Source organism: Podarcis filfolensis (genome assembly GCF_964270895.1).
Source record: "Podarcis filfolensis genome assembly, chromosome: 8".
NCBI classification, from domain to species: Eukaryota; Metazoa; Chordata; class Lepidosauria; order Squamata; family Lacertidae; genus Podarcis; species Podarcis filfolensis.
This window is the reverse complement of record NC_139611.1, coordinates 65,435,077-65,463,029: the sequence shown is the minus strand read 5'-3', so window position 1 is coordinate 65,463,029 and position 27,953 is coordinate 65,435,077. Positions and strand designations below refer to the sequence as shown.

Below are 27,953 nucleotides of genomic sequence, written 5' to 3'. Positions count from 1 at the left end.
TGCGCTGCTCTGGTTTGCCAGAAGCAGCTTGGTCATGCTGGCCACATGACCCGGAAGCTGTATGCCGGCTCCCTCGGCCAGTAAAGCAAGATGAGCGCCGCAACCCCAGAGTCGGTCACGACTGGACCTAATGGTCAGGGGTCCCTTTACTTGTTGAAAGCAAGCAAGAATTGCTTTGCTGTACCTTCTGCCTATACCCGAAATAGGAAATAATTGCAGGGACAATGAAAATGTAGGTTAAAATGGTTGCATCCAATGTCACGTAAATACTGAAGAGCAACAGGTAAGAGATGCAGTTACACACACTTTGTTTTGCCCATCCCCTCCAACTCAGGCCTCTTTCGCTCACTTAATCATCTGCTGCTCTGCTTTCTTTAAACTGTGAGCTCCCCTCTGCAGGGCCATCAATTTAATACTTTGCAGGCTGCATCAAGGGTGCTGTAGGAGCAACTCCCCCGAATTTTCTTCTTCCGCACAGGGAGGGGAGAGAGAGAAAGACAGAGAGAAAGAGAGTGAGGGAGAAGTTATCCACAGGGATCAATTACACACGGGATCAGCTGCTTTTAAAGCCACCAAAGTGCTTAAAGGCAATCAGAACAATGGGCCTCCCAGAAATGGAAAAAACAGAACGGATGGTTAGCCCACACCCTCACATTCCCACAATGCACCAGCACCCACAAAGGAAGAGGCAAAACATTTCTTTGCACTTTGAAAGCTTAAAATCCAATCTAGCCTTGAGGCAAAGCTAGTCTTCTTCAGTTGGAGGAGGAGGGAGCAAAGTGGCCCCCTCCTACTCACAACATGGTCCAACCCAGCCTCCTGTTGCAGAGCAAAGGAAGGAGGAAAACACACTTCCCATCCCAGATGCTTACAGAGCTCTAGATTGGTGCATTTAAATCACTTATATCTTTAGCTTCTCCTGCGCTAGCTATGGTTTTGTTATTTTTTGCACTGGTAATTAGGGGGTGGAACAGATGGCAGAGGGCTCATTTAAAGTAATGCATCCATTAAAACAACCTTCGCTGCCGGGGACTGTGTTCCACAAGGGTTGGCTTTCATTTGGGGTCCAGAGGGAAGAAGGCAGGGGAGAGGAACTGGACTTGGGAAAACAAACAAAACGGAGGCCCCATCTGCACTATATTTTCACAGCAGCATCATACCAGTTTAAACAGTCGTGGCTCACCCAAAGAATTCTGGGAACTGTAGTTTGCTCAGAATTGTTAGGCGACCCCTATTTCCCTTCACAGAGCTACAGAGAGATTGATTGTTAAACCACTCTGAGAATTGTATTATTTACTTATTTAATAAAAGTTATACACCACTTGATTGTAAAACAAACAATAACTACAACCCTCAAAGCAGTTTGCAAAAAGATAAAATAAGAAAATCAAGAAATTCACAATTGTACTTTAAAACACACCAAAGTTAAAACACTAAAACAGATTAAAATTACCTGAACTTTCTAAGCATCTGGGCAGGCTTGTCTAAACAGGAATGTTTTCTACAGGTGTCAAAAAGAGTACAGTGAAGATGCCTGCTTGATCTCAACAGGCCGGGAGTTCCAAAGTGCAGGTACTGCTACACTAAACAATCAAGTTCTTACAAATGAGAAATAGGTATTATGTGGCACCTTTAGTAGTGCCAATTCCACCAATCCAAGCGGTTGAGTGGGCAAAATGTGGGGTATGGAGATCTCGTAGGTAAATTGGTCCCAAGTTGTTAAGGGCTTTAGATACCAATAGTAACACCTTGAACTTGGCCCAGTAGCAAATCGGGAATCAGTGCAAATCTCTGAGCACAAGTGTTATTTGCTGACGGGGTCTTGCTTCTGTCAGCAATCATGTTGCAGCATTCGGCACTAACTGCAGCTTTCAGATCAAGTGTGAAGGAAGCCCCACATAGAGTGCATTGCAGTAGTCTAGTTTTGAAGCAACCAACGCATGAACTACTATGGCAATGCTTTCCTGGTCCGGGAAAAGATTTAGCTGTCAAACCAACCACAAGCCGGTAAAAGGCATTTCTAGACACTGAGGCTACCTGAGCTTCCAGTGGCAGAGCTGGATTCAGAAGCACCCTCAAACTATGAAGCTGCTCCTTCAGGGAGATTGCAACCACTTCCAGGGCAGGTTACTTTCCCATTTCTTGGACACTGGAGCTACTCACCTGCAATGCCTCCATCTTGCCAGGATTCAAGCTCAGCTTGTTTCTGCTCATCCATTTCCCTACTGCGTCCAGGCAATGGCCCAGGGACTGCACAGCCTCTCCTGATTCAGATGTAATGGAGAAACAGAGCTGAGCACCATCAGAATACTGATGGCACCTCGCTCCAAAAACTCTAAAGACGGCTCCCAACGGCTTCATGTAGATCTCAAATAGCACCAGAATGGCACACCATAACATAGCTGCCACTCTCCCAGTGCTACTTTCTGGACTCAGTCCTGAAGGTAGGACTGGAACCTACAGTGTCGCCAACTCCCATTTCCCAGAGCTGGTCCAGGAGGATACCATAGTCAATGGTATCAAATGCCAACAAGAGATCAAGAAACAGGAGCAAGGTCACACATCCTACTCTCTGCAAAGGTCATCCATCAGGGAGACCAAGGATGATTCAGTTCTGTGGCCATGCCTAAAGCCAGATGGAAATGGATCTGAATTGTAGCTCTGGGAGGGGAGTAGAGGGTCTCCTAACAACTTTTAGCAAACTACAGTTCCCAGGATTGTTTGCGGGGGTGGGGGAAGAGCCATGGCTGTTTGAAGTGGTATGATACTACTGGAAACTTATAGTGTAGGTGGGACCTAAGACCTGAATGGATGGTTTGCAGACACAAACCCATTCTTCAGCAGCTGCGCTGCACCAACCAGGCAGATTATTTACTATACTGTACAGGATCAACTTTCTACCAGGCTGGCAAGCAGGGGGAGGGGGTGAAAACCACCTACAGAGCGTCTGCATAGTTTCAGGGGGCTGTTGAGATCAACTCCCCTATTCCAGCCACTGCTCCTGTATTTTCATCATCATGTGCCTTTTGCTACTGCTCTTATCTTGCTTTCTACATCACCGGAGCAGTCAGTTTTTACCCAGCACCCTTTGCTGGCAATCACACGTGGAATTTGGTTTGGAAAATCCCTGAACTAAAAGCAACTTCAATACCAGAGTTATGTGCACATTAAACAAAATTTTGATCAAAGTTTGCTCCTAGATAACACTAATTCTGCACCATGGGGGGGGGGGGTTCTGATCATTTTGTACAAATTTGAAGATGCCTGCACATATTTGCTTATTTTGGATAACTTATTTGGCATTTGCTAGCCCATGCAGAAGAAGGGGAAAGAACTCCAATTTCCACCTTCTTTCTGCTTAGTTCTCTCTGCTACCACTCAGCTCCAGCATCAGGAATTGTCTACAAATTTTCAAGCTAGTGAGGACTAGAAATTTTCAAGCTAGTGAGGACTAGAAACCTGATGGCGTTTAAATAAAAAGTAAAGCCAGGACTTTATACGCTCAGAATGCCAAATGCTAGGCTCCCACGGCACAATCACAGATTAACACACAGCCCCGAGCACTATCATCTTGATGCTAGGGTGCCCAACATTTAGTCAACAGGGAACTCCCAAAACGAAGGAGAAACAGCTCCCAAAATCTCCCACGTGCCTGTTTGGTTGACAAAGAGGGCACAAGAAACTCAGGTTGCTCTGGATTCATGCGGAATTGCATTGCCACATTTACCTAACAAAGAAGAAGCTGGTGCAAGATCTTCCTGCGCCTGAGGTGAAGGCTTCCATGCCAACTGGCATGACCTAGAAGGAGTCCTGCTAAAAATGTGACAGGGTGGAAAATCAGAAGGTTCCTGTAGTTTTGCAATAACGCTGTTGCGGCAAGGGCAAAGCCAGCCCCCAGGCCTTTAGGAGACGCCTTGGATGTGCAACCACAGCCAGAGACTTTGCAGCATTTCAACAAACCGAGTCAACCGGTAGAACCCTCGCCAGAGATTTGAGGGGTGTGGTGAAGGGCACTGCCTAGGGGCGACCACAAGAATCCTGCAATCCTTGCCTCTGCCCTCCTCAACCCCAGCCCACCCCCACCTGAGCTCCAGCTCCCACAATGGAAACCTGAGGTAGGCCGAAAAGGAGCAATCACCATTCCAGGCAGCAGCGGCCTCTCCTGTTTCAGGCTCAGCTCCCAGGAGAGCTGGGGCAGGCTTTGTTCAGGAATTGGAGAATGGGCCAGAGAAAGAGAGAGAGAGAGAGACATGGTCCCTGCCAGCGCTTGTGTTTCACTCTCATGGAATGCTGAGGAGAGGGGAGCGGAGCAGGAAGAGAGCCCCCCCAGCACCCCCCACCCCAAACAAAGAGCTTTGGACAAGGGGAAGTGAGGGAGGGTTGCGGGGTTACAGCTCAGAAGCAGAAGGTATTTGTGCTAGGGTAGGGGTGCAGGATGAAGGCTGGCTTTTGCAAGCAAGTTTTAGTCAACTACTGGGCATGTAAGGGAATGTGGATACTCACATGGGGGTAATTGAAGGATCATTAAGTTTGGGGCACACTCATCCACGTATACACCACGGGTATCTGTTGAGGGGAGCATGTTCATCAACCCTCCATCCAGAAGAAAGTTCCAGAGAGTAAATTTCAGTGAACTGTATGAAATACACGTATCAAAGGATGCGGCCTTTGCAGGATTGGCGCTGAGAGGTGGGCTTCTCACTACTTAATACCCCTTGCCAAGGCATCTTAGAAGCACAGCACCTTCCCATATACAGTGGTACCTCAGGTTAAGTACTTAATTTGTTCTGGAGGTCCGTACTTAACCTGAAACTGTTCTTAACCTGAAGCACCACTTTATCCAATGGGGCCTCCTGCTGCCCCTGTGCCGCCGGAGCACGATTTCTGTTCTCATCCTGAAGCAAAGTTCTTAACCTGAGGTGCTATTTCTGGGTTAGCGGAGTCTGTAACCTGAAGTGTATGTAACCTGAAGTGTATGTAACCCGAGGTACCACTGTACTTCAGTCATCATTAGAGCAATTATCGTCAGCCAAGTCCCATTAAAGGCAAATGCACAACTGTCGAACTGCTCCGTGCACCAACTAGGGTTTGGAGGAAGGTCAGCAATGCACAAGGGGACCCCAGGACCTGCTGTTATGTGGCAGAAAATGGCATGGTTCTGCAGAAACCAGCATGAAAGAAAAACTGGGGGGGGGGATTTCCCTTTGCACATAGGGTAAGGCTATTAATGGCTACTAGCCACGATGGCTACATTCTGCTTCCACAGACAGAACACCAGTTGCTGTTGCTCTCAAGCTATGATTGGGAGCTTCTCATAGACACCTGGTTAGCCACGGTGAGAAGAGGATATTGAACTAGATAGAGGGGCCTTTGGCCTGATCCAGCAGGGCTCTTCTTATGCCCTTAATATTGTGCTGAAGGTGGAATCCACTGCAGAGGATCACTTAACACTACCTCCAAATCATTTCATATATATATATATATATATATATATATATATATATATATATATATAATTAAGGGTTTTCTTGTTTTACAGTGTAAGTGTAATGCCTCGTATTTTTTTTTCTTCCATGTAACAATTTTACAAATCTGTTTCATTTGATGAGGCATTAGGGAGAGAAGAAAAGAAAAAAAGAAAAAAAAGAAAGGGGGTGGAGGGAGGGGAGATGGATGGGGGTGGGGTCGGGTAGCGGTGTTTCTGTTATGCTTAATGTATGTAGAGTTTGGTGTCAGCGTGCTTGTGTTGTTCACTTGTGTTCCTTTGGTGGTGAGAGAGGTTGGGGTTGGCCTAGGGTGTGATTGTTTGTTTGTGATTTCCCAATCAACCAAGGCATTAACATGCATGGAGGAAGTGGGACACTGGAAATGATAGAAAAAGGAATAGGGTCTGTATTCATGCACACAATGACATGGACCTTGGACTACAGAACACGCCATGATAAAATGGTTTCAGTCAGCTGAAATTATAAAACAAGGTTCTTGGTCATGTTTATGAAGATGCCACTACATTTCCTATACTTGAACCAAAGGAGGAGGGTACTCTTCTCCAATCATAACAAAACATCCTCTTGCTGGCTTCACAGGGGTATGGAATCATGAGTAGAGGTGAGATTTGAAGTACACCTGCACTTCCCTTGGGGCCTTTGGAGGAAGGGGCAGGAAGAGAGGGAAACCACATATTTGTGCAGAGAATTTGCTAGCTGGCTGCCCCATCTGTCTGTTTTACACAAGCTTCTTCCTGCACCACTATCCCCTCTTTCAGAGAGAGAGAAGGATGGAAGGAAAACAATTGGGGAGGGTGGGAAGAAGAGAGGAGGAGGAGGGAGAAATGAACAGGAAAGATTCCAACCCACCCAGGCCTGTTCAAATATTTAGCATGTGCTTGCTAGGTGTTTCTGCTGCCTTTAGGGTACCTTGGTGTTTGAAGCATCAGAGAGCAAAGAAAAGGGAAAATGGGGGGGGCAGAGAGAGGAGAAAGAAGAGGTAAAAAAATAATAATACAGAATGGACCAGCAGAGAGTGTGAGAGGAAGCTTTCTGGGTTGTGTCCATCTCCATTTAACGGCGAGCATTATGAGCACTAAGGAGTACAGATGGCTGCAGTGCAGAGCTAAGGGCAGAGCTGGGCGCCTGGGGGAGCAGGGGGTTAAGAGCAGAGAGAGAATGACTCCTCAAATTGCACCTGGAAAGCCTCCGAGTTGGGGAGAGGAAGAGAGCAGAGGCCTCCAGTGAGGATTTACACATTGGCTGGAAGGGGGGTGGGGAGGGAGAAGAGAGGCCTCTGGAATTTACCTTTGATCAGTCAGGCAGAGATGCCAGCCATGTGTTGAGCTGCACACCACTGACCCTGCAGACCCACATACCTTGCGCTCCAGGGAGCCCAGGGATATAGGTAGCAGTTCCCATTCTTGCTCACAAGGAGATGGCAGCTAGGGTTACACTAAGCAGGTCCCTCCAGGCTTGGATCCTGTTCCATTACAGTTCACATCAGGCATTTCAGGAGGACATCGCCCCCACCCACACGCCAGCCTGGCTGCCTCAGACACCTCCCTCCTCGCCCCCCCTCCACCCGAGTCCTCTTCCCAGCAATCTGTATTCCTCACAGACTCAGCAACCGCACACACAGCTACCTCCGAGCTGCCCAATGGCTCCCGAGTGACCCGGGGGACAGCAGGCAGCTGTGACACTTCAGTAGCCAATGTGAGCAGAAGGACTCTCTGCCTCGCTTTTCTTTTTTCTTTTTTTAACTAGCGCATTAAATGGCACTTTCGGCAAGGGGGGTGCGTTACTGTCTGCCCTTGCTCTCTTTGCCTGCCCCTCATCCCTTCCAATATGGAATCTGACCCCTCATTCCCAGCTTATTCCTCCAGAGGGTTGTCAGCCATTCAGAGGGTGTTTTATAAAAAAAAAACCAACCACACAGCCCAGTCCAAAATAAGCTTCCTACTTATAAGGGGGTCGAGTTCCACTGGTATTTTGGTTGTTTCATGAAGGAAATAGAAGTTGTGAAGGTTTGGAACACTAACTTTGATCAATCGTGCCTTCAATCTCAAAAAATAAAAATAAACGTTGAGGACTTCTGGAGGCAGAAAAGAGCAACTGCAACTTCTCCCCCCTCCCAACCACACATAAACTTTTGGTATTGTAGAATTATAACACACAGTCTTGTTGATGCCCGTTCTGGAAACAACACGCAGAGAAATAAAAAGGTAGCCAACCCGATGTCCAAAATATCTGGAGGGCACTTGCTTGGCAAAGGCTAGTCTAACACAAATATTAAGGACTAGTGACTTGTTTGTCAGCCCATTTCTTATACAGTGGTACCTCGGGTTAAGCACTTACTTCATTCCGGAGGTCCATTTTTAACCTGAAACTGTTCTTAACCTGAAGCACCACTTTGACTAATGGGGACTACTGCTGCTGCCGCGCCACCGGAACACAATTTCTGTTCTCATCCTGAAGCAAAGTTCTTAACCCAAGGTACTATTTCTGGCTTAGCGGAGTCTGTAACCTGAAGCGTATGTAACCCGAGGTACCACTGTAATACTCAAATTAATGCAAGCAGAGACTCACGACTATGGCAGTGGGGTTGCAATTGTCCTTCTTGGGTCTCCCACACACGACAACTGCCACATTTTAACAAAGCAAAGCTTGCTTCATGGCTACTATGAAAAACATGCAAGGCAAACTCCTTAACAGACGGCCAGGTGCTTAGGGGGCTGTGCAGCTCAGAAAGGGAATCCACACACCCTCACTGGTTATATGTTAGAAAGCAATGCCGGCAAGGGAAAGAGCCCACAGGACCAACGGGGCAGTGAACACCTTTCCTTAAGGTGCAGAACCACAACAGAACAGAGCACCTAAGTGGCCCACACAGGCCAGCAGACTGCGAAGGAAAGCAGAAAGTCCACAACGGAGGCTAAGTAGCCAAAAAAACCAAGAAAAAGAGGGCTAGGGGTACATTAGTTCCTTATCTCACACACAATTGACACCCGGGGCAATGGGATAGCTCAGTTGGTAGAGCATAAGGCTCTTAATCTCAGGGTCGTGGGTTCAAGTCAAACGCTGGGAAAGAGATTACTGCATTGGAGGGGGTTGGACTAGATGCCCCTTGGGTGCCTTCCAACAATTCTACGATGCTGGAAAGCCTGGGGAAGACACAGCTAGACAACATTACCTGCAATGGTGGTGGGATGGGGCTGCAGCTCAGGGATGGAGCACATGCTCTGCATGCAAAAGCATGCAGAGCCACTGCCAGCCAGTGTAAAACAGGGGCAGCCAGTAGTGCCCTCCAGATGTGCTATTGTGTTGTCTTCTCCCTAACATGCTGCTGTTACAAGCCACATATCCCCAGCTCCAACCAATACTTTGCACAGGCCTAGGAAAGAATGCCCCACACGATGGGTTTTCTGCCTGTTCCCACCAAAGCCCATTCCATGCATTTGCAGCCCTCATCAGCCTCTATCCACCCGTTCCACAAACCCAGCTGAATTCTTCCCTCCTTCCCCCTCGTTTCTCCGCCACTACCATAAATAAACCCTTTTTCCACACTTGGCATGTGCCCTCTGCACTCTCAGCTCCTCACCCGCAAAGTTCTACTTATTTAGCCTCTTCTGCTGCTGTTCCTTCAAGCCACCGTGGGTAACAAGGGCGGGGGGGACAGGGAAGGAAAGATAATCACAAGTCAATTCATTCCATTTCGATGCCAAAACAATTGAAGAGCCCAATCTGACAAAGCATTAAAGGTAATTGTGATACCCCAAAATGCAACCCCCTTAAAACATCACAAACATTCAGACTACATGGAACAACCTCCCCCTCTGAAATAAGGCAAGCACCAAATGTGATGCGTTTCCAGCCCTGGCTAAGAACCCTACTTACTTTCCCAGGCCTTTGCAGACCATTGATATCAGTTGCTGTTTTATTTTGAGTCTGCACTACTGCTGCTGCAATGAGTGATTTAAGGTATTCTGATATCTTTTAATATTGCTGGAAGCCACCTTTTGTGGGTTGTTTTGTGTTGTTGTTTCTGTAGGAGTTTCTTACACATTTTAAAACAAATAATACAAACACATTGCAAAAAGGACACAGTGTCAGAAAGAAAGAGCTACACCCCCTTAAAAAGAGTCTGTATCTCCCAGCTTTTGCAAAAAAAGAAAGGGATGCTGCCCACTATTTTTATTTATTTATTTTACAAAATTGATATACTACTGACCAGAACAAAAGACATCTAAGCAGTTTATGCTAGTGTATGTAGGTATTGGGGACGCCAGAACTTAGGACTTGCTGATCAGAAGGTTGGCAGTTCGAATCCCCGCGACAGGGTGAGCTCCCGTTGCTCGGTGCCTGCTCCTGCCAACCTAGCAGTTTGAAAGCATGTCAAAGTGCAAGTAGATAAATAGGTACCGCTCCAGTGGGAAGGTAAACGGCGTTTCCGTGCGCTGCTCTGGTTCGCCAGAAGCAGCTTAGTCATGCTGGCCACATGACCCGGAAGCTGTACGCCGGCTCCCTCGGCCAATACAGTGGTACCTCTGGTTACATACTTAATTCGTTCCGGAGGTCTGTTCTTAACCTGAAACTGTTCTTAACCTGAAGCACCACTTTAGCTAATGGGGCCTCCCACTGCCGCCGCGCCACCACTGCACACTTTCTGTTCTCATCCTGAAGCAAAGTTCTTAACCCGAGGTACTATTTCTGGGTTAGCGGAGTCTGTAACCTGAAGCATATGTAACCTGAAGCATATATAACCCGAGGTACCACTGTAAAGCGAGATGAGCGCCGCAACTCCAGAGTTGCTGTGGCGGCAGCGGCTCCAAAGCAGCAGTGGCGGGCTCCGCTCCGCGCCAGGAGAGAGCCACCCGGCACGGAGCCCGCCCACTGCTGCTTCGGAAGCAGCAGCAGGGGGGCGGGCTCCGCTCTGCTCCAGACGGCTTTCTCCCAGCGCGGAGCTGCCCAGCGTATTAGGCGACTGGGCTTAGAAGACAAACCCCCAAATTGCAGCTGTCATTTGGGGGGGGTCATCTAACATGCCCAGTCGCCTAATACGCCGGAATCTATGGTATACCTCCTTACACCAGCTGCTGGGACTTGCAGGTGGGCAGAGTGCTGTTGCACTCAGGTCTGGCTTGCAAGCTTCCCATAGGCATCTGGTTGGCCACAGTGAGCGCAGGATGTTGGACTAGATGGGTCTTTGGCTTGATGCAGCAGGGCTCTTCTCATGTTCTTATGCACCATTGAGTAATTACAGTTGTACCAATTTTTCCTTTCCTGCTAAAAAAAGAATGCTAAAAGCAAAAGAAGCCACACACAAAATCTCAAAATTATTTTATTTTAATTTTTTTTAAAAGAGAGACAAATATAAATGCAAGCTGAATGGTGGCAAACAGGGTGCAAGGGGAGAAGGACTTGGATTTCAAGGTTGCAGAACAGGTTCTTTTCTCTTTTCTCTACCAAGGCAACCTAAACTCATTGTAAAATTCAAATGCTGCTGTTGTGAAATCCACTGATAGAGCTTGTACACCTTCCCTCCTACAACAAAGCACCATGCAGTTCTTGTTTGCTATCAATTTCTTTGTGCTTGCTTCAGCTCTACACCTTTCTCTTCTCATTATATTCCTACTGGAGTTGTCTGACTTAAGAGGGAAGTCAGTTCTTGAGCACTGTAGATGTGGGGTGGCGAAATGCCCTCCAGATGCTCATAGACTACAATTCCCATCATCCCCCAACACTGGCCATGCTGACTGAGGCTGATGGGACTTGGCGAAACTGCTGTTCAAAATGCAAGTGTACCCATCTTCTCTCAGAAACAGATTTGCGTTCTCAACCATGCTATCAAGGTACAGACCTCCGATAATGGAAAAAAGTTTGAAGGTGCCCTCAGGACAGAGGACTGGATCTTCACTAGGAGTTTTGTGCCCAGCTGTATTATTAATTATTATTATTATGCTTCTGCTTCAGTGGAGGAAAGCAGATGAGCCGCCCCCCTTTCATACAGTGTAGATATCCAGAACTTGTAGGAAAACTTAACATATTTGCCATGTCCTACCTTGTAATCTCAGAGAACTCTTGATAAACACAGGTCACATCCCCACCGTATACTTAATGCACCTGGTTTTCCCCGCAATAGTTCTGCAAACCATAGTGTACCCCTGACAAAGTTGTAATTCTATGCAGCCTTAACAAAACTACAGTTCCCAGCACTCTTTGTGGAAAACCACGTATGATATGCAGGCAGCCAAACAGTACAGTCCTGAAGTGAAATAATGAACTGTGCCACTTGAGGCTGTTATGTGTGGGATCATGTTACTGAAGAAAACCCCAAGGAAAATCTCATTACAGAGTTTAAAAAAAACTAGTCAGAACCTCTCTTTGATGTTAGTTTTTTGTTTGACATGCAGAAATTTCTCCCTCCCACCCCTCAAATATGATATTCCCAGTCCCCTGCAGCCTAAAGTAGTGCAGTCCATTCAACCCCCTCATTCGACTGCATAGGTGGACTAGGTCCCTGAGCTTTTCAGCCAATGGAGCTGGGTTCCCTGCACATGTGCTAAAAGGCTGTGCTCGCCCCACCCCACCCCCACCAGCTAAGTCCCCAGCGGAATTTCAACTTTGCTGTGTATTGCATGTGTTTTCAAACCCCACCTGCTGATCCCATTCACAGTCCCCTTTGAGCAGCAGAGTAACCAAACACCAGCTCCCACATACCAACTGGTGGGTGCCATTTGGGAACAGCCAGCAACCCTTTCCCTTGAGGAACAGGAGCTGCAGATTCTCACTAAACGGCATCTCCGCCATCATTTAGCCAGCACCATCCTACTCTGCTATGCACCTGGAGCTGCAACACCAGCTGCCTCTCCGAACTCCCTTTCCTGCGAGGGCCGCCCCATCGTCCACTCCCATACCTCTCCAAAGCACCACCACATTATCCACCTTTGGGAGCAAATATGCACCAGCTAACTAAGGCTGTGGAAAAAACATCCAGGTGTGTTTGCACCGCCTTCTACTGAAGTTCCAGGGTAGGGAAGAGCGTGGGTGAGCGAAAGAGAGATGTTCCTCCATGCTGATAGTGAGATCAGAGGAACACAGGAAGCTGCCTTAGGTTATGTCAGATCATTGGTTCATCCGACTCATTATTTACACTGACCAACAGCAGCTCTCTGGGGTTTCAGGCACAGATTCTCTCCCAGCCCCACCTGGAGATGTCAGGGATTGAATCAGGGACTTTCTGCATTCGTGGCAGATGCTCAACTGCTGAGCTGTGGCCCCTTCTCCTAAATCTCATCATCTCAAAGTCACCAGTTCAGATCCCAATGTCATTGCTTCTCAACCTCCTCCTCCGATCTACTGCATGGAGATAATACTGGCCTGCTGTGTTGTATTCAGGTACAGTGACTTAGCCGTGCACTTTCCCCTTTAGCGCAGCTCGGACACTGAATGACGCTCCCTCCTAAAGGGATAGTCAGTGTGGCACACTCCCCATCAGCCCTGGACAGCATGGCCAACTGTCCACCAATGTCTGGACCCGAGCCCAACAACATGTCTGCCATTCCCACTTTATTACATTTTGAAATGTTCGGGTTTTTTCCCCTTGAACATTGATTAAGCTGCCCTGGAAACATTTATTTAAAGAGAGATGTAAATTTATTAACAAAACAATAAGATGCCCCGGCATCAAGGGTTTTAAAATTGGAGATTGTCTACAGCCTAACTCTAATCTGCTCTGCTGTGGCTGTTGCCTTCACCTGCCTTTAATTATTCTGATGCTGTATTCTGAATTTTTTAATTGATTACTGCATGCTGTGTATTATTATTACTACTATTACTACTACTATTTATTAGATTTCTTACCCGCCCATTAACATAAGGTCCCAGGGCAGGTTGCAGCAATTTGAAAATACCTTCTTCTTCTTATTATTATTATTATTAAAAAAAAAACAGTATAAAACAAATTACAGCCAGTAGAATATACTGTGGCACCTCTGGTATCTTTAGGCCACCTCTGGTATCAGCATATTAAAGGCAGGCTCCCAGTCCAGTGTGGGAGAATAAAAAGTTTTTAGACTGATGCTTGCAGGGCACCAATACTGGTGCCTCATAAGCCTGGGGAAGAGAATGTTCTGTAAATGGAGCAGCAGCAGCACAAAAAAGGCCCTTATCCCAGTCTGCACCTACCTACAGTCATACAGAGGAGAGCCTTCTAAACAGAGCTGAAAGATTAAGACAGGTTCAATGGGAAAGGGCGGGCTTTCAGGCGGACGACAGGTTACATCAGGGCTGTATGAACATTAGCCTTGCAGGATCTAGTTTGGTTTTTTATGGGGTCCGCTGTCCAGGGTCTGGAGCAAATCAATGGCTTAAAGCAAGTCAATGGGTTATAGAATTATAGAACTGGGTGCCCCTGTGCAGGCACACCCTCAGCCCAGGAACTGAGCTCAGGGCCCTCACACCCTACAAAATCCACTCCTTGTCTTCCCCTCCCCATGACGTTTATTGCTTTAGCAGCATAATTCAGGAATACAACGAGTCTTCTGGTGGTTGCTTTGGAAGTCCATTTCCAATTTACCCCAGATCATTACCAGGATATCCTGATCTCTATTTTGCCTACCTCTGGGCTACAATGAAAGGTTCACCTAGGCCTGAAGCATCTCCAATTGACACCCATGCATCCTTTTCTCAAAATACACCCAAGTACAAGTACATGACAGTAACCACAATTTTCTACAGACAGCAAGTGACGCCATCCATCCATCCCCCGCTCACTCGCTCTCTCTGTTTTAAAGGCCTCATAATTACAGCAATTATTTACTACAGTAATTACAGCTTAGGGAAGAAACAGAAGTGAAGTAGTTATGGGGCAAAATAATTCAGATACAACTACTTTGGGTTTAAAACAACATCAACAGAAGAACAACATGAACATACACCTGAATCCTGCTCTATTAACCTCTTAGCTGGTGTCATCTTCTGAAGTTCATATGGCACCGTATGGACACAATGTCAAAGGAGAAACAACATAGTATTGCCAGGGCCGATCCTACCATTAGGCAGAATGAGGAGGCTGCCTCAGGCAGCTGATTCTGAATATAATGAAAAGACAGCAAATTGCTGGTTACTTAATTTATTGTTTTTGTATTTTTACTGGCAGGGAGGGGGGAAAGGTGCTTGTGGTATTTTCTGCCTCGTGAGAAATAACTTGGCCGCCCTTGGACGCTATGCACCTTGACTCAGGTGGGCGAGGGACACTATTTGATTCTCTGCCTTAGGCAGCAAAATATCTTAGGCCAACCCCAAGTATTGCTCCCTGGGATGTCTAATACAAAGATATGGCTGGGCTTCAAAATGCCAAAACTTCTTATACAAGAAGAGCTGGAAGATTTACAAGGTAATCCCAGCCATGTCTACTCAGAAGTAAGTCCTGCTGAATTCAATGGGGCTTATTCCTGGGTAGGTAGGGTTCAGAGTTCAGCTTTAGTGTATTTTACCCTGAAAGTAATTAATACTTTACAAACATTTTGTGGAAATATGCCTAGAGACTGGATTTTTGTTTTGGAACCAAGTGCTGTAAAACTTGCCAGAAAGGATATCTATTTCTTTGAAATATTCAGATCAAAAAAACTAGAAAAGCTAACAAAACCAAGGTAACACCTTAATACCAATTTCATTAGAGGTCTATCCGTTCCTTCCTCTAACACAGAGTTTCCCAAACTTGGGTCTCCAGCTGCTTTTGGACTGCAACTCCCATTATCCATAGCTAGCAGAACCAGTGGTCACGGATGATGGGAATTATAGTCTAAAACCAGCTGAAACCCCAAGTTTGGGAAACCCTGCTATAACGAAAGGATGGGGAACCTCTGGCCCTCTAGAGGCTGTTGAACTACATCCCCCACCATCCCTGACTATTGGCCATGCCAGTTAAGGCTGATGGGAGTTGAGAGTCCAACATCTGGAGGGCTAAAATGTCCCCACCCCTACTCCAATACAACAGGCACCAGAGATGCATCTGCTCAGGAGTCACAGCCAACTGTTCCTTTCCAACTCTACAGTTCTATGATTCTATGATACCTGGTGTAGGATACTTAAGTTTTGGTCAGCTGATAGAAGCATGAATTGTCCCTGCAGAGAACACACTCCTACTTCACCTGATCCAAGCCAAGCCAAAACAGACCCCAGATCCAACTTAAAATAAGCACCACCTAAACTCATACTATGCTGCATGAATGATACTAGAACGAGGCATGCAAGCTTTAGATCCAGTTACACTCTGGAGCTTTATCACCCAATAAAGCATCAAGGGAAAGGCAAGTACCCTTTTGCCCCAAAACACCAGCCCTGCTATGGTCCCCAGCTGTTTGCTTACTGCTAGCCACATAGACTGGCAAGGGTCTGCAGCAGTGCATGTATCTTGGGAGCACCAAGTCAATGCTCTCAATCCCTGGACTGATACCTAGACGGGTATCGTAAGGAATACAGCTCAGCAGCAGAGTTGCCTTGCATGCAGAAGATCCCAAGTTCAATTCCTAGAATCTCCAAATAGGACTGGGAGAGACTCCTGCCTGAAATCCTCTCAGTTAGTATAGAAAATAGTGAGCTTGTTGGACCAATTGCTTGACTCAGTATAAAGGCAGCAACCTATGTTAGCTAGCCTTGAGAAGACCACTACCTTCTCTGTGGAACAGCAGGAAAGACCAAATTCCAAAGCACCAAGGCTGAAGCTAAAGCTGATTCTTTTAAGAGAGCGTGCATAGAATTAGCCACAAATGCTTTTGTAACAGGCACTAGAGTCAAACACTCCAGTAGGAAGGGATGTCGTTCAGTGGCATAGAATTTGCTTGAATGCAGAAGGTCCCAAGTTCAATCCCTGGCATTTCCAGGTAGGGCCAGGAGAGACTATTGCCTGAAACCCTGGAGAGCGCCACTGCCAGCCAGCATGTGGACCAAACTGAGCTTGATGACCAATGGTCTGAGTCAATATAAAGAAGCTTCCTGTGTTCCTATAACTGTAGCAATACCCAAAAGCCTGGTTGCCTGCTAATTTGCAAAAGAAATGCCAGTAGACAGATATTTTTAAACTAGCATTTTACTGTAAAGGGAAACAACTGTAAACAAATACATCAGCAGATGTTTGGATATATGTTGTGGTAGAATGCACCACATATTAAAGTTTTGTGTTCTAGTAGGCATCTAAGAGAAATCCACAATTTGATGCACTTGACACTAGAGACTGAGCTCAAGAGGTTGCCCCTTATGACAGAGGTCTGTAGGTTAGGCATGGAAAGAGACCTGGATAATAACCCTCAACTCCTTTACAGTGAATAAGCCACACTGAAGATAATGGGATTTGCTTCCAAGGAAACATGCATCAGATTCATGGCCTACAGTTCTTGTGAATGACTCGAGCAGGGGAGATGCCACCACTAGGAATAAACATGCAGTTACATCCATGCAATGGGGCTTTTCATCACAAGGATCTGTGCAAAGTACTAGCACATGCTCACATCCAACACTGTGCGATACTCATTCGTTTGGAGGATCATACAAGTTCAAGAATCTTGTATCTTGTCTCCCATAACCCCATCACACATGCAGCACGAATCATGCATCATGGTCACCATACTCATGCTATACTACAAACGAGGCAGACAAAACGCTAATACATGAATGGCCTGAAGAACACTGTCAGTTTCCATGCACCATGGCAGATTTTGCATTGTTGTTGTTTTTTAAAAAGTGTGACAACTTTTTGAAGTGGATGCTGAACTCTTAAGAAAACCCCACTGTGACCTTTGGAGGGGACAGCGATAAGATAGCAGCACCGGAAGCTGCCATATACCAAGTCAGACCATGGACCCATCTAGTATTGTTTACACTGATTGGCAGCGGCTGTCCAGATCTTCAGGCAAGGTTCTCTCCTGGTCCCACTTGGAGATGCCAGTGATTGAACCAGGGTTCTCCTGCATGCAAAGCAGATGCTCTACCACAGAGCTACAACCCTTCCCAATATCAAGAATACTTACATCACAAGTCTTTGGCTATCCAGAATATTACTATACTATTTTATTTTTTAAGGTCATGTTTGAATGACAGAGGTTGATTAATTGCTTCAAAAGCATAAAGCAAATTAGACTATCAAGAGCATCCCCCTTTGCCAGGACTGGCAACATGCATGATGAGGAACTTGCAAGTCCATGGATGCAGATTATCCAAACTGACTAAATTTAACCCCTTTCTCCTAGAAGGAAAAAACACACACATGTGTGAAACGTGAAAACAGCAACAGTCCTCCCCCTTCCCTCTGTTATCTGTTGCTCCAAAGAAAGGAGGGTGGAATCATCATATGAGGAACTTTGCAATTTCCAAGGATGTGCAGAATATCTAGCGGAGTCTCTCTCTCCTCTTGGCCTGCACAACTTATAACCCACCAGTCAGACTTATCAGGTGTTTTGACATTCCCATATCTCTGGGCAGGTGGCAAAATAACAACACAGGATATGGATGCCCAGCAGGGTGGCATGTATGGTCGGCAGAGCACATTCACTTTAGCAAGGCAATAACTGAGCAGGGCTACGCTACCCACCACTCATCCACAACCACCAGTGCAAGAACCAGGCACCCCAACCCTGGTGCCCTCCAGATATAGTTGGACTCCAGCTCCTATCATCTCCAAACTATATGGTCAGGGATGATGGGAGTTGTGGTCCAGCAACACCTGGAGGAAACTAGGTTTGGGGAAGGTTGCTTTAGAATAATCTCACTTGTTAACTACCACCAGAATCCCTAATCTCCATGATAGGGACATTCTCAGTCTAGAAAGTAAACATACTCCTCTTCCTCACGTATCACCCAAATGAATTCCTACCATAAAACAAGGTGGGACAGAAGCTTCAAGCAGTGGGTTTGGAGCACTATTAAGGGTGACAGACAAACAGGCCTAGCTCCATGGTTGGCATGATCTACTAAGTAGGTCTCCTGCACAAGCTTGCCAAAATTATAGGGAACTTTCCTGCAAATTCTGCCTCTGGTTTTAGTGTGCACTGTCTCAAGTTGTTCTGGCCCTGCTCTCACTCTTCCAACACATCAGTGCAACTTTTTAAAAAAAAAAAAACAACCCACCTTTATTCATTCTTATTTCCAATGACAACAAGAGGTTCCCATACTGTTAGTTCCCCTTGCTATTTGAATTGATGAATTGGCCCTGAAGCAGCTTGAAACATCTCTGCTCAACAACTCCTTGGGATTTGTTTTAACAGGTAAGATAGTTCTATCCTGGCTGAGCGAGCCATGGTATCCTGTGAAGTTCATGGCACTGACCAACCAACAGGTGACCACACAGAAGGCTCCTACAAAACGGAGACCCCAACCTGGTGGCTTCCAGGTGGTTTGTTGGGACTACAACTCCCATCATCCACTGATCACGCTGGCTAGTGTTGATGGGAGTTTTAGTCCCAAATAAACATCTGGAGGGAACCAGGTTGAGCGGGAAGGCTGCTTCAGCACTTCAGCTAAAAGTTCCATAGGAAGGCCTGTTGCCCAGAGGACTCATTCATCACAAGCTGGAATACAGGCCAGAGGTGTTTTTAGACTGAGATTCCCAAACCACTCAGCACTCTTCATCCCCCTCACATTCTTGCCAGAGCATGCACCCAGGGCAATATGACCTGGACATTATTCCACACAGCTAGAATTATGCCTTCGGACAAGGCCTTGACGTACACACCCCAACCAAACAGGAAGTAGCTTCCCCACCATCACCCCTATTCCCAGGCCCCCATTCCTCAGTCCCGGATCTCATTACAAACACAGTCCGCCCCACAACACAAACCTGTTTATCAAGACACTGGTCTCTTTCTCTGTCTCCCTCTCTCTAGCGCTTTAGAGGCTCCGTTTCCACTCGGCTGACACACTCTATTTATAGATGCTTACCATTCTCCCAGATCTTTCTTCAGGATCTCAGCAGAAATAGACCACCCCCAGGTCCCTGAAGCCTCTCTCTGAGGCAGCTAGGGCAAGGACGCCAGCCAGCCAGCCCCCTCTAGGCCACCCATAACTTTCCACATACTTCCACCTCCTTGTCTCTGCCCGGCTCCTGTTCCAAAATGTTCCATTATGCCCTTGCCTCTGCCCAAGGCACAAACTAGTCCCCCTTCAGCAAGCCTTTTCAGGCTTCCAGTTGCAATCTATATCTCTGGCATGCAGCCCTAGGATGTCCATAGTCCTGTCCTCAGGTACACCACTGTTAAAGAGAAAGAGAGAGAGAGAAAAGTGGTGTCACTTAACTGAAAAAAATATACGGCAAGAGCAGGTTTTGACTCTTTCTCAGGGCAAAACTGGCCTAAAGACAGTCACAAGCAGAAACACACACACAATCAGTGTGTTTGGGCTCATTTGGGGCACAGAGGTGCAACGGAGTAAAGCTTGAATTTGTGGCGCACCATCCCATGCAGCCCAGTGGATCGTAGCTGAGCAGCACAGCATCCACTTTGCATGCAGAAAGTTCAATCCCCCGTACCTCTAGGTAGGGCCAGGAGCGACATCTGCCTTAAACCCTGGAGAGCAGCTGCCAGTCAGGGCAGACGATACTGAGCTAGGTAGACCAGCAGCCTGACACTGTAGAAGGCAGCTTCCTATGTTGCAGTGAGCATAGGAAGCTGCTTCCTACAGATCCAGACCACTGGCCTATCTATCCTAGCAACATCTTACACCACAGTGAGCGCTGGTCTCGCACAGAGGTCTTTTGCCACCCAGAGATGCAAGATCCTTCTAACAGGAGCTGCCGAGGACCTTCTGCATGCAAGGCATGTGCTCTACCAGCAGAGTGAGGGCCCCTCCCCAGTGGGATGTTTCTTGGCATAAACAGTAAGGAGACACCTAGGAGCTCATTAAAAGCAACTCCACATGTACATCATCCTCCAAACAGAGTGGCTGTGGATTTGCTTTACACTCTTGTAAAGAACCTGAGAATCCAGCTTCAGGACCCTCCCATCTCCACCATGACCAGCACTCTCTCATCACATACCACTGAACTCAGTCCAGCTGGGGATGAGAGAACAGACATGTCAAGTCTTAGGCAAGTGAGAAGTGTTCAGACACAGCTCTCCCTTGTTAGTGAAACTTTCTCCATGCAAAGCTATGTCAACAGACCTTGACAACTAAAACCTCAAAGGCTTAATTCAACTATCGCCCAGTGCACCTCATCAGCCAAATTGTTGCAGCTAATTTATTCCTGCATGGGCCCAAGCGTTTTGATTTAGCTTGCTCTGCGAGACAAAGTAGAATATCTAAAGACAGGAGGAGGAGAGTCCACCCCCCCCCCAGAAAGAAGGCGCACTGAATTCTCTCCCAGGATGTTTACAAGCCCCACACATCAGACTAAGATTTCCCCATAGGGTTAGACGCAAGCACCAAGAAGATGGTTGTAAAGGCTACAGTCCTATGTACATTTACTTGAGAGTAAGTTCTCCTGAGTCCACATGCATAGAACTTTAGTGCTCAAAATACCAAACTTAAGAAAAGAAAATGACATTCTTTAAGAGAGAGATTGGAAAGCCTTGGGGCTCCCCCCCCCAACAGGAAATTCATCTGTGCAACAACACACACACCAGTGTAAGCTGTCTAGAGCTCTTCCAAGGAAGGGCAGGATAAACGAGGTGATCAATAAACAGACACCACACCATGCTTCAGATGCCTTGCCCCATTTTGGCAGGAAGCAAAGTAATTAAGAAGGCTCTGCACAAAATTATAGACTCAGGCTGCAATTCTATGCATGCTTACCTGCAAGTAAGACCCGCTGAAGGTGAGAGAACTAACTTCTGAGTGAAAATAAAAATATGCTCGGGGTTGCACTGCTTCTCCCTCTCACACACACTCAGGTGGCACATTAGAGCTTTAAAGGGAATCAGTCAAGAACTTCGGTGCCTTCCTTCATTTGATTTAAGCTAGAAACCACCTGCCTTCTAGTGGACAGAACCCTGCCTGGCAGCTGTCACTCAACACCCCACCCCACCCCCCGCGCGCTTGTATGGAGGAAAGAAAAAGGTTATCCCCAAGTGCTTTATTCTGCCTACTGAAAGAATTGCATTCTCGCACCACCAATTTATTTGCGTGTCCGAGGCAACTGCGCTACAGGTCCGGTTCTCGCCCGCACCCCCACCCATTCCCACAGCTTGCCAACAAACCCCACGCTACTGAGGAGGACCTGTTTTGCAGGATCTTCCTCCTCCACCACCGTGACCCTTCACCTCTTCCGCCCCCCTCCCTTCTTGCGATCGATGGGTCCCTTCGCAAAGTACAGCCACGGTGATCTTGGAGAGGGGTGCCGCGGGGCGGGGGGAGCGCACGAGAGAGAGAAAACAAACTCTACAGAGGAGAGAGGACGCAACTTCACCCTTTCTTTCCCAGGGAGGTTCCGCAGGGCGCTTCCGTCCCCAGTTGCGCCTCCCCGCCAGTCCCCACATGCTGAAATAATAAGGGATTGTTTGCCTTCGAGAGCTTCCACTCCCCCCCCCCCGCACAACTCCTTCCTTTCTCAAAGCATCTCCTCCTCCTCCCCTCCTCACCCACCGCCTCCCTCTAGTCTCTTCCAGTGCCCCCCCCCCGCGCGCGCCAGTAAACAGATCCGCTTACTCCGAGCCTTCTCAAATGCAAACCCTCCTTTGCTTTTTGCGTCGCGCAACCCCCACCCCCATCTGCATGTGCGAAGCCAGATTAATGTTTACACCTAAAGCGATTTCGGGAGCAATTTAAAGAGCGGCGGGGGGGGTGGGAGAAAAGAAAGTGGCGGCTGATGATCAGCACATTGGATGGGGGGGGAGAGAGAAAGAGAACAACTGAAGAGGAATCGCTTAGGAAAGGAGAAAGAGGGAGGGAGCGAAGGCAGGAAATAAAAAGAAACAACCTTTTTTTGCGCTTCAAGTGTCTTGCTCCAACTGCCAAGGTTTTGCTCACACTGGTTGAGACAAAAGGCTGCTTCATACGGACTACACACTAGTTGGCTTTTTTATTAAAAAAAAATCAAATCATTCATTTCTTGCTTCCCTCCGCCGCCGCCGCCTCCCCCCCCCATCCCTCTTTCCAACCCCATTGATACTTTGCTGCGCCCACATGCACGCCGTGGAGCCGTGGGTGGACTGGGGGTGTTCCTCTCCCCCCCTCCCCAGCCAAAGCCATTGGGTTTGTTTTTTATATATATAGAAAAATCAGAACTAGGGTGGGAAAGGAAATTCTGTAGCCATCAAGCATCCTGCGCTGGAGGAGCAGGGGGCGGGCAGCGGATTTGGGGGTGGGGGTCGCCAGAAACAAACACATAAATTTTAAAATAAGAGGGAGGGTTGGCGATGTATTCCTTCTGGAGCAAGGGCTCTGTGGTGGTGGGCAAGGGCTGGACGAGAGAGAGCGCGGGGGAGAGAGAAGAGGGCGCATCGCCCGAGTTAACTCACCAGCCTGCTGCTGCTGTGGGGATCCGATCCCTTCGGCGGCGGCTGCCTTTCGGGAGAGACTTTTTTCCTCCAGAGGAGAGGGCTCCGCGCTGCCGGGGAGACTGCCCGACCCTTCGGCGCCACTGCCAACCTTCAGCGACAGCATATTCATCGCCTCTTTGGCCGATCACATTATCCTCACGCAACTCTGCTGGACATGACTCTACGACGCCTCCTCCTTTCCCCCCTCCCCACTCTCGCTCGCTCTCCTCCTTTCTTTCGTTCTTTCTTCCTCCGTCTCTTTTGCCTCCTTCCCTTCCTTTCAAACACGCCACACAAAAGAAAAAGCCAGGAGGAGGGGTAGGAAGGAAAATATGCAAGGCTGGGAGAATTTGCGCTCGCTCTCTCTCGAGCTCCCTGTGTCTTTTTCTCTTTTTTTCCCTCCCTACTCTCTCCACCCCCTTCTCTCTTTACTGCTGCTGGGTGGGAGGGGGGGCGAAGGAAACGAAGACAAACCAGACCCTTGACTGTTTCTCCCTCTTTCTCTCTCTCTCTCTCTCTCTCTTTTGCTGCTGCTGCTCAGCTGGTGCTGGTGGCGATTTCCCTCCCTGCTCGCCGCCTCCTCCTTTTCTCTCGCCTCCTCTCCTGCCGCTTTGCTTTTGCTCGCAGAAAGGGGGAGGGAAGGAAAAAAAGCTGGCTGAGGCTCCCCTCGGCTCGAGCTCCTTAAGAGCTGCTGTCGCTGCCTTGGCTGCCTCCGAAGCTCTCTGCTTACCTTCGCTTGTCAGCGGCAGGAGCAGCATCCGGAACCCCAGGGAGAGACCCGCAAAGCATGCTGGGGGGTGTAGTTCTTTCCGCTAGAAAGGGGAGGGTGAGGGAGGGAAGGTGGTGGTAGCAGCAGCAGCAGACGACGACGACTTTAAAGGGGCGGGATGGATGCTGGTGGGCTGCGCAAAGCGTGGCGGCTTTGCTTCGGATCCCTTCTCCCACGTTGCGGGTTCTCGCGGCCCCCGCCGTTTCCAGCTTGCATGCAGCCGCGATGATGCGGGAGAGAGGAGGGCTGGCGAGCAGCCGGCGGGGGGGGGGGAAGGTTACGGGCCGCGAATTGCAAAGCGGCTGCGAGATCCTCAACAGGGGCCTGTGCGTGTGGGTGGAATGGAACACTTGGCGGGGCGTGACGCCAGCGCTGCCCCTGGATCCAGGCATGATTCGAGGTAGATTTAGAAAAATTGAAGCCAAAAATCCCCGTTTCTATTGCACCCGGCACGACTCAAACTGCTCCCCACCCCGCAAAAAAAGAAAGAAAGAAAGATCAGCTGCAACTTCATTCCCCCTCCCTTACCGTGGTGCCTGACTTAAGGAAAGTTTGGACATTCTGTATAGTATTTTTATCCATGCACAATATGCCCATTCATTGTACAGTTATACAAACCATACTTTGCAGGGAATGTTTGATGGGCTCAGGGATATACAGTATTGTTTTTAATAAAGAAAATAAATAAATAAAAACACCCCTGTGATTAACGAACTAGTTACTGTTTATGTGTCACCAGTGCCCTCTAATGGTGGGAATTGGGACTCGTGTGCCTCAAGCCCATATACAGCTCTCTCGCCTTGGCTCTGGGGCAGGGAGCGCTCCACGCTGGCATTGTGGGGGTAGGAGGGTCCCTCTGACGGCGGTGTGCACGCCCACCCTCCTGTCGCCTCAGACGAAGCGTGTTTTGCTGCGTTTCCCCAAACTGCAAACCTCCTTGGACCAGAGGCAGCCGTTAGCAGAACAAAAGAAAACGTGTGTGCATGTGTATACAGTATATACATACACACACGTATTCTTGCACTTTGTATATATAGCACTTTGCCCCATATATTCCGTGGTGTCTGCTGCCCAGGAGGACTGGTGGGGCGGAAGGCAGGTGACCCACAGTAGATGGAGCCAGAGCTGGCAGAGCCCATCCTTCTCCCTGCCTGAGCTGTACAAGGGCAACATTGAGACTAAGGCAGAGAAAGGTGACAGGCGGTGCCACTGCTTGCATGTAAGAAGGCTGGCAGGTGGGGCTGGTTGAAGCCTGACTGAGGTTGGTGGACCTGCCTGAACTGTATATATATTCAGAGCAAGCTCGGTCTCCTGAGTGTGGAGCCTTTATTTAACAAAGCAGCAGCATCCACACAGGAGGTACTTTCATTGTTGCTCAGAGAATGCTGAGGTGTGAAAAAAGCTTTGTTTTGGGTGGTGGTGGGGAGAACCTGTGGTGGGACTTCCAAACTGGGAAGCGAGAACAGAAGCATACCATTTCATTGTCTAGAGATAGGCCATTTCCTGGTTTACACTGAGAAACTATTTTAAAGCGTCCCCAGGGACAGAAGAAGGAGCAGCAGGCATCCCCACAAGACACCAGAATGGAAAAGGGGAGGGGAAGAAAAACCAAGCCAGCCCAGTGAGGCATTGTCACTGCCAGTGACTGGGGAGAAGTGGGGGAGAAAGGAGGCAGGATGGAAGGACTGGAATATTTTGCTGGCGGTTTGTTCATTAATTGCCAATTCTTTCCTACTCTGACTAACCCCTTGCACTTCACTCTAAACTCAGAGATGGGAAGCCTGAAACCCTCAGATGTGACCCTTGCCCTGCTGGTTGGGGCTGACAGGAGTTGGAGCCCAATAACATCTGGAGAGCCACAGCAGGGATGGGGAACCTCCAGCCCATGGGTCAAACTCCACCATGGCCCACTCTACAGGAAGGCAATTTCAACACCACACCCACCTGCCCCATACCTGACACTCTGTGACTCGAATGCTTATGCAGCTGCTTCCCGAAGAAAGCAGGAATGAACTTCCCACACATCAGCTCATGTAAGGTAAAGGTAAAGGGACCCCTGACCATTAGGTCCAGTCATGGCCGACTCTGGGGTTGCGGAGCTCATCTCGCTTTATGTGGCCAGCATGACTAAGCCACTTCTGGCGAACCAGAGCAGCGCACGGAAATGCCGTTTACCTTCCCGCCGGAGCGGTACCTATTTATCTACTTGCACTTTGACGTGCTTTCAAACTGCTAGGTTGGCAGGAGCAGGGACCAAGCAACGGGAGCTCACCCCGTCGTGGGGATTTGAACCGCCAACTTTCTGATCGGCAAGTCCTAGGCTCTGGGGTTTAACCCACAGCGCCATCTGCGTCCCTCATCAGCTCATGTACAGGGAGTTAAATCCATCTTCCTGTCTCCCCTCCCCTCACACCTGCATGCCATCTTTGGCAGGTAGGTGGCACCGCCCATCTGTCAGTCACCTGATGTCATTATGATAGAAGATGTTTGTCAGGTCCCGCCCACCTGCCAAAGTTGGCCCACAGGATGGAGGCATAAAGATCTGGCCCACTGGGCCAAAAGGGTTGCCCACCCCTGGACTACGGCCCCTCCCCCCGCTGCTGTAATTGGACCCCTCTCCCCTTGCTGCCCCTCAAGTGAACTTAATGGATTTTATCTTACTTGAATGCTCCTGTCACTCTAAAGCAATTCCTCCCACGACATTGTAAAGGACACAGGCATTCTAGCGGTTCAGCGGAGTTTTGTTGTTGCCCAAACTCTTCAGCTCCTTACCCTCAGTTTGGGAATGTCGGCTCTCCTGAAGCTCAAACTGTCAAGGGGTGGAGCTTAAGAGTTAAAGGGCGGTGCCTTCCCAGCGCCTTCTACAAATAAAACAAATAAATAATAAAACTACCATCAAAATAGAAATAAATACAACATCAAAACTCTGGTTAACCCATTATAAACAACAAAACAGTCAGAACCAGCAGCGGTTTAAAAAACAGTACCAAGAAGACAACAGCAAGAAAGAGCTCTAGCAGATAGCAGATTTAAAATTAAGGCATGCATTAAATGCCAACTGTCTTCTTTTTTCTTTTCTTTTTTAGTCTTTACTATAAACACCCAGATTAAGACAGGCAGAGAGGGAGCCTGGTGGATCACCATTAGGAGGAAGTTCCGGTGTCTTGGTGCCACCACAGAGAAGCCCCTGTCCTTTGTTTGGTTTCATGTGTGGTTGGGACAGGGAACAGGCCCTCCATTGCCTGTCTTTATGGCTTGGTTGGCTCTGGGTCTGGGACGTGACTGTAATCTGGTCCTAATCTATATCTCATCCAGTGGCCCCCGAGACACTGAGTAAAACCCAGCTTCTGAGGTAATCTGGTTTTGGGAGCTGATGGCTTCTGAGGTAATCTGATTTTAAATTTAATCTAACGGCCTCCTGAGATGGTGAATAAAGCATGACAGGGAGTAGGCCCTCCAGGGTCAATATTTATGGCTCGGTTGGCACTGGTTTTGGGAGTTGGTGGTTTCTTAGGTCATCTGGTCTTAGGTCTCATCTAGTGGCCCCCTGAGACACTGAGTAAAACCCAGTTTCTGAGGTAATCTGGTTTGGGGAGTTGGTAGCTTCTGAGGTAATCTGATTTTTAAGACTCATCTAGTGGCCCTCTGAGATACTGAGTAAAATATGCCTAGTAATGGCTATGCAATTGTAACCCTATCATCCCCTCCATTTCCAATGTTCAGACTATGTGTGCCATTGCTAATGTAGCCAAAATGGCACCACCCACATGTGACAGGAGAGGTAGCAGGCTTGCAGAGGTATAAAACAATCTTTTGGGGTGAGATTAACTCTGCCAAACAAAACAAAACTGAACTGAGGTCTGAGCATGCTTAGTAGACAGAAAACAAGGGAAAGCGCAAATGGAATGTATTGTCCTGGAAGAGAAGATCTTTTTTAAAAATAAAATAATTCCCATACTTTTAAATCTTTATTATTATTATTATTCCTGCTTACTTTTTAAACTAAACTATATTCATTTTATGGTGCTGTCTGCTTACTCATGTTTTCCCCCCCAAAGTATGTAGCTTTTAAAATATATTTTTAAAATTTTCTTTTCTCGTACAGTAATTCTGATCCTTCCTCAGCTGTTATAGGTACTTGTTAAAGGACACCTAATTCCCAGCATGAAGAAATTTGATTAAATGTTTACATTTCACTATTGAAATTTGTAGCATAGTTTAGCAAAAATT

General features: G+C 47.8%; 1 protein-coding gene across 1 annotated transcript in view; it reads right to left on the bottom strand.

The window, feature by feature from the left end:
- AHDC1 (AT-hook DNA binding motif containing 1) overlaps positions 1-24,389 on the bottom strand; it is a 194,042-nt gene extending 169,653 nt beyond the window's left edge. The window contains 2 exon segments of the mRNA XM_083626710.1: positions 2,164-2,264; positions 22,934-24,389. Of these exon segments, the coding sequence (XP_083482836.1) occupies positions 2,164-2,264; positions 22,934-23,084 (252 nt within the window). The 5' untranslated portion in view covers positions 23,085-24,389.
- Positions 24,390-27,953: the final 3,564 nt, after the last annotated feature.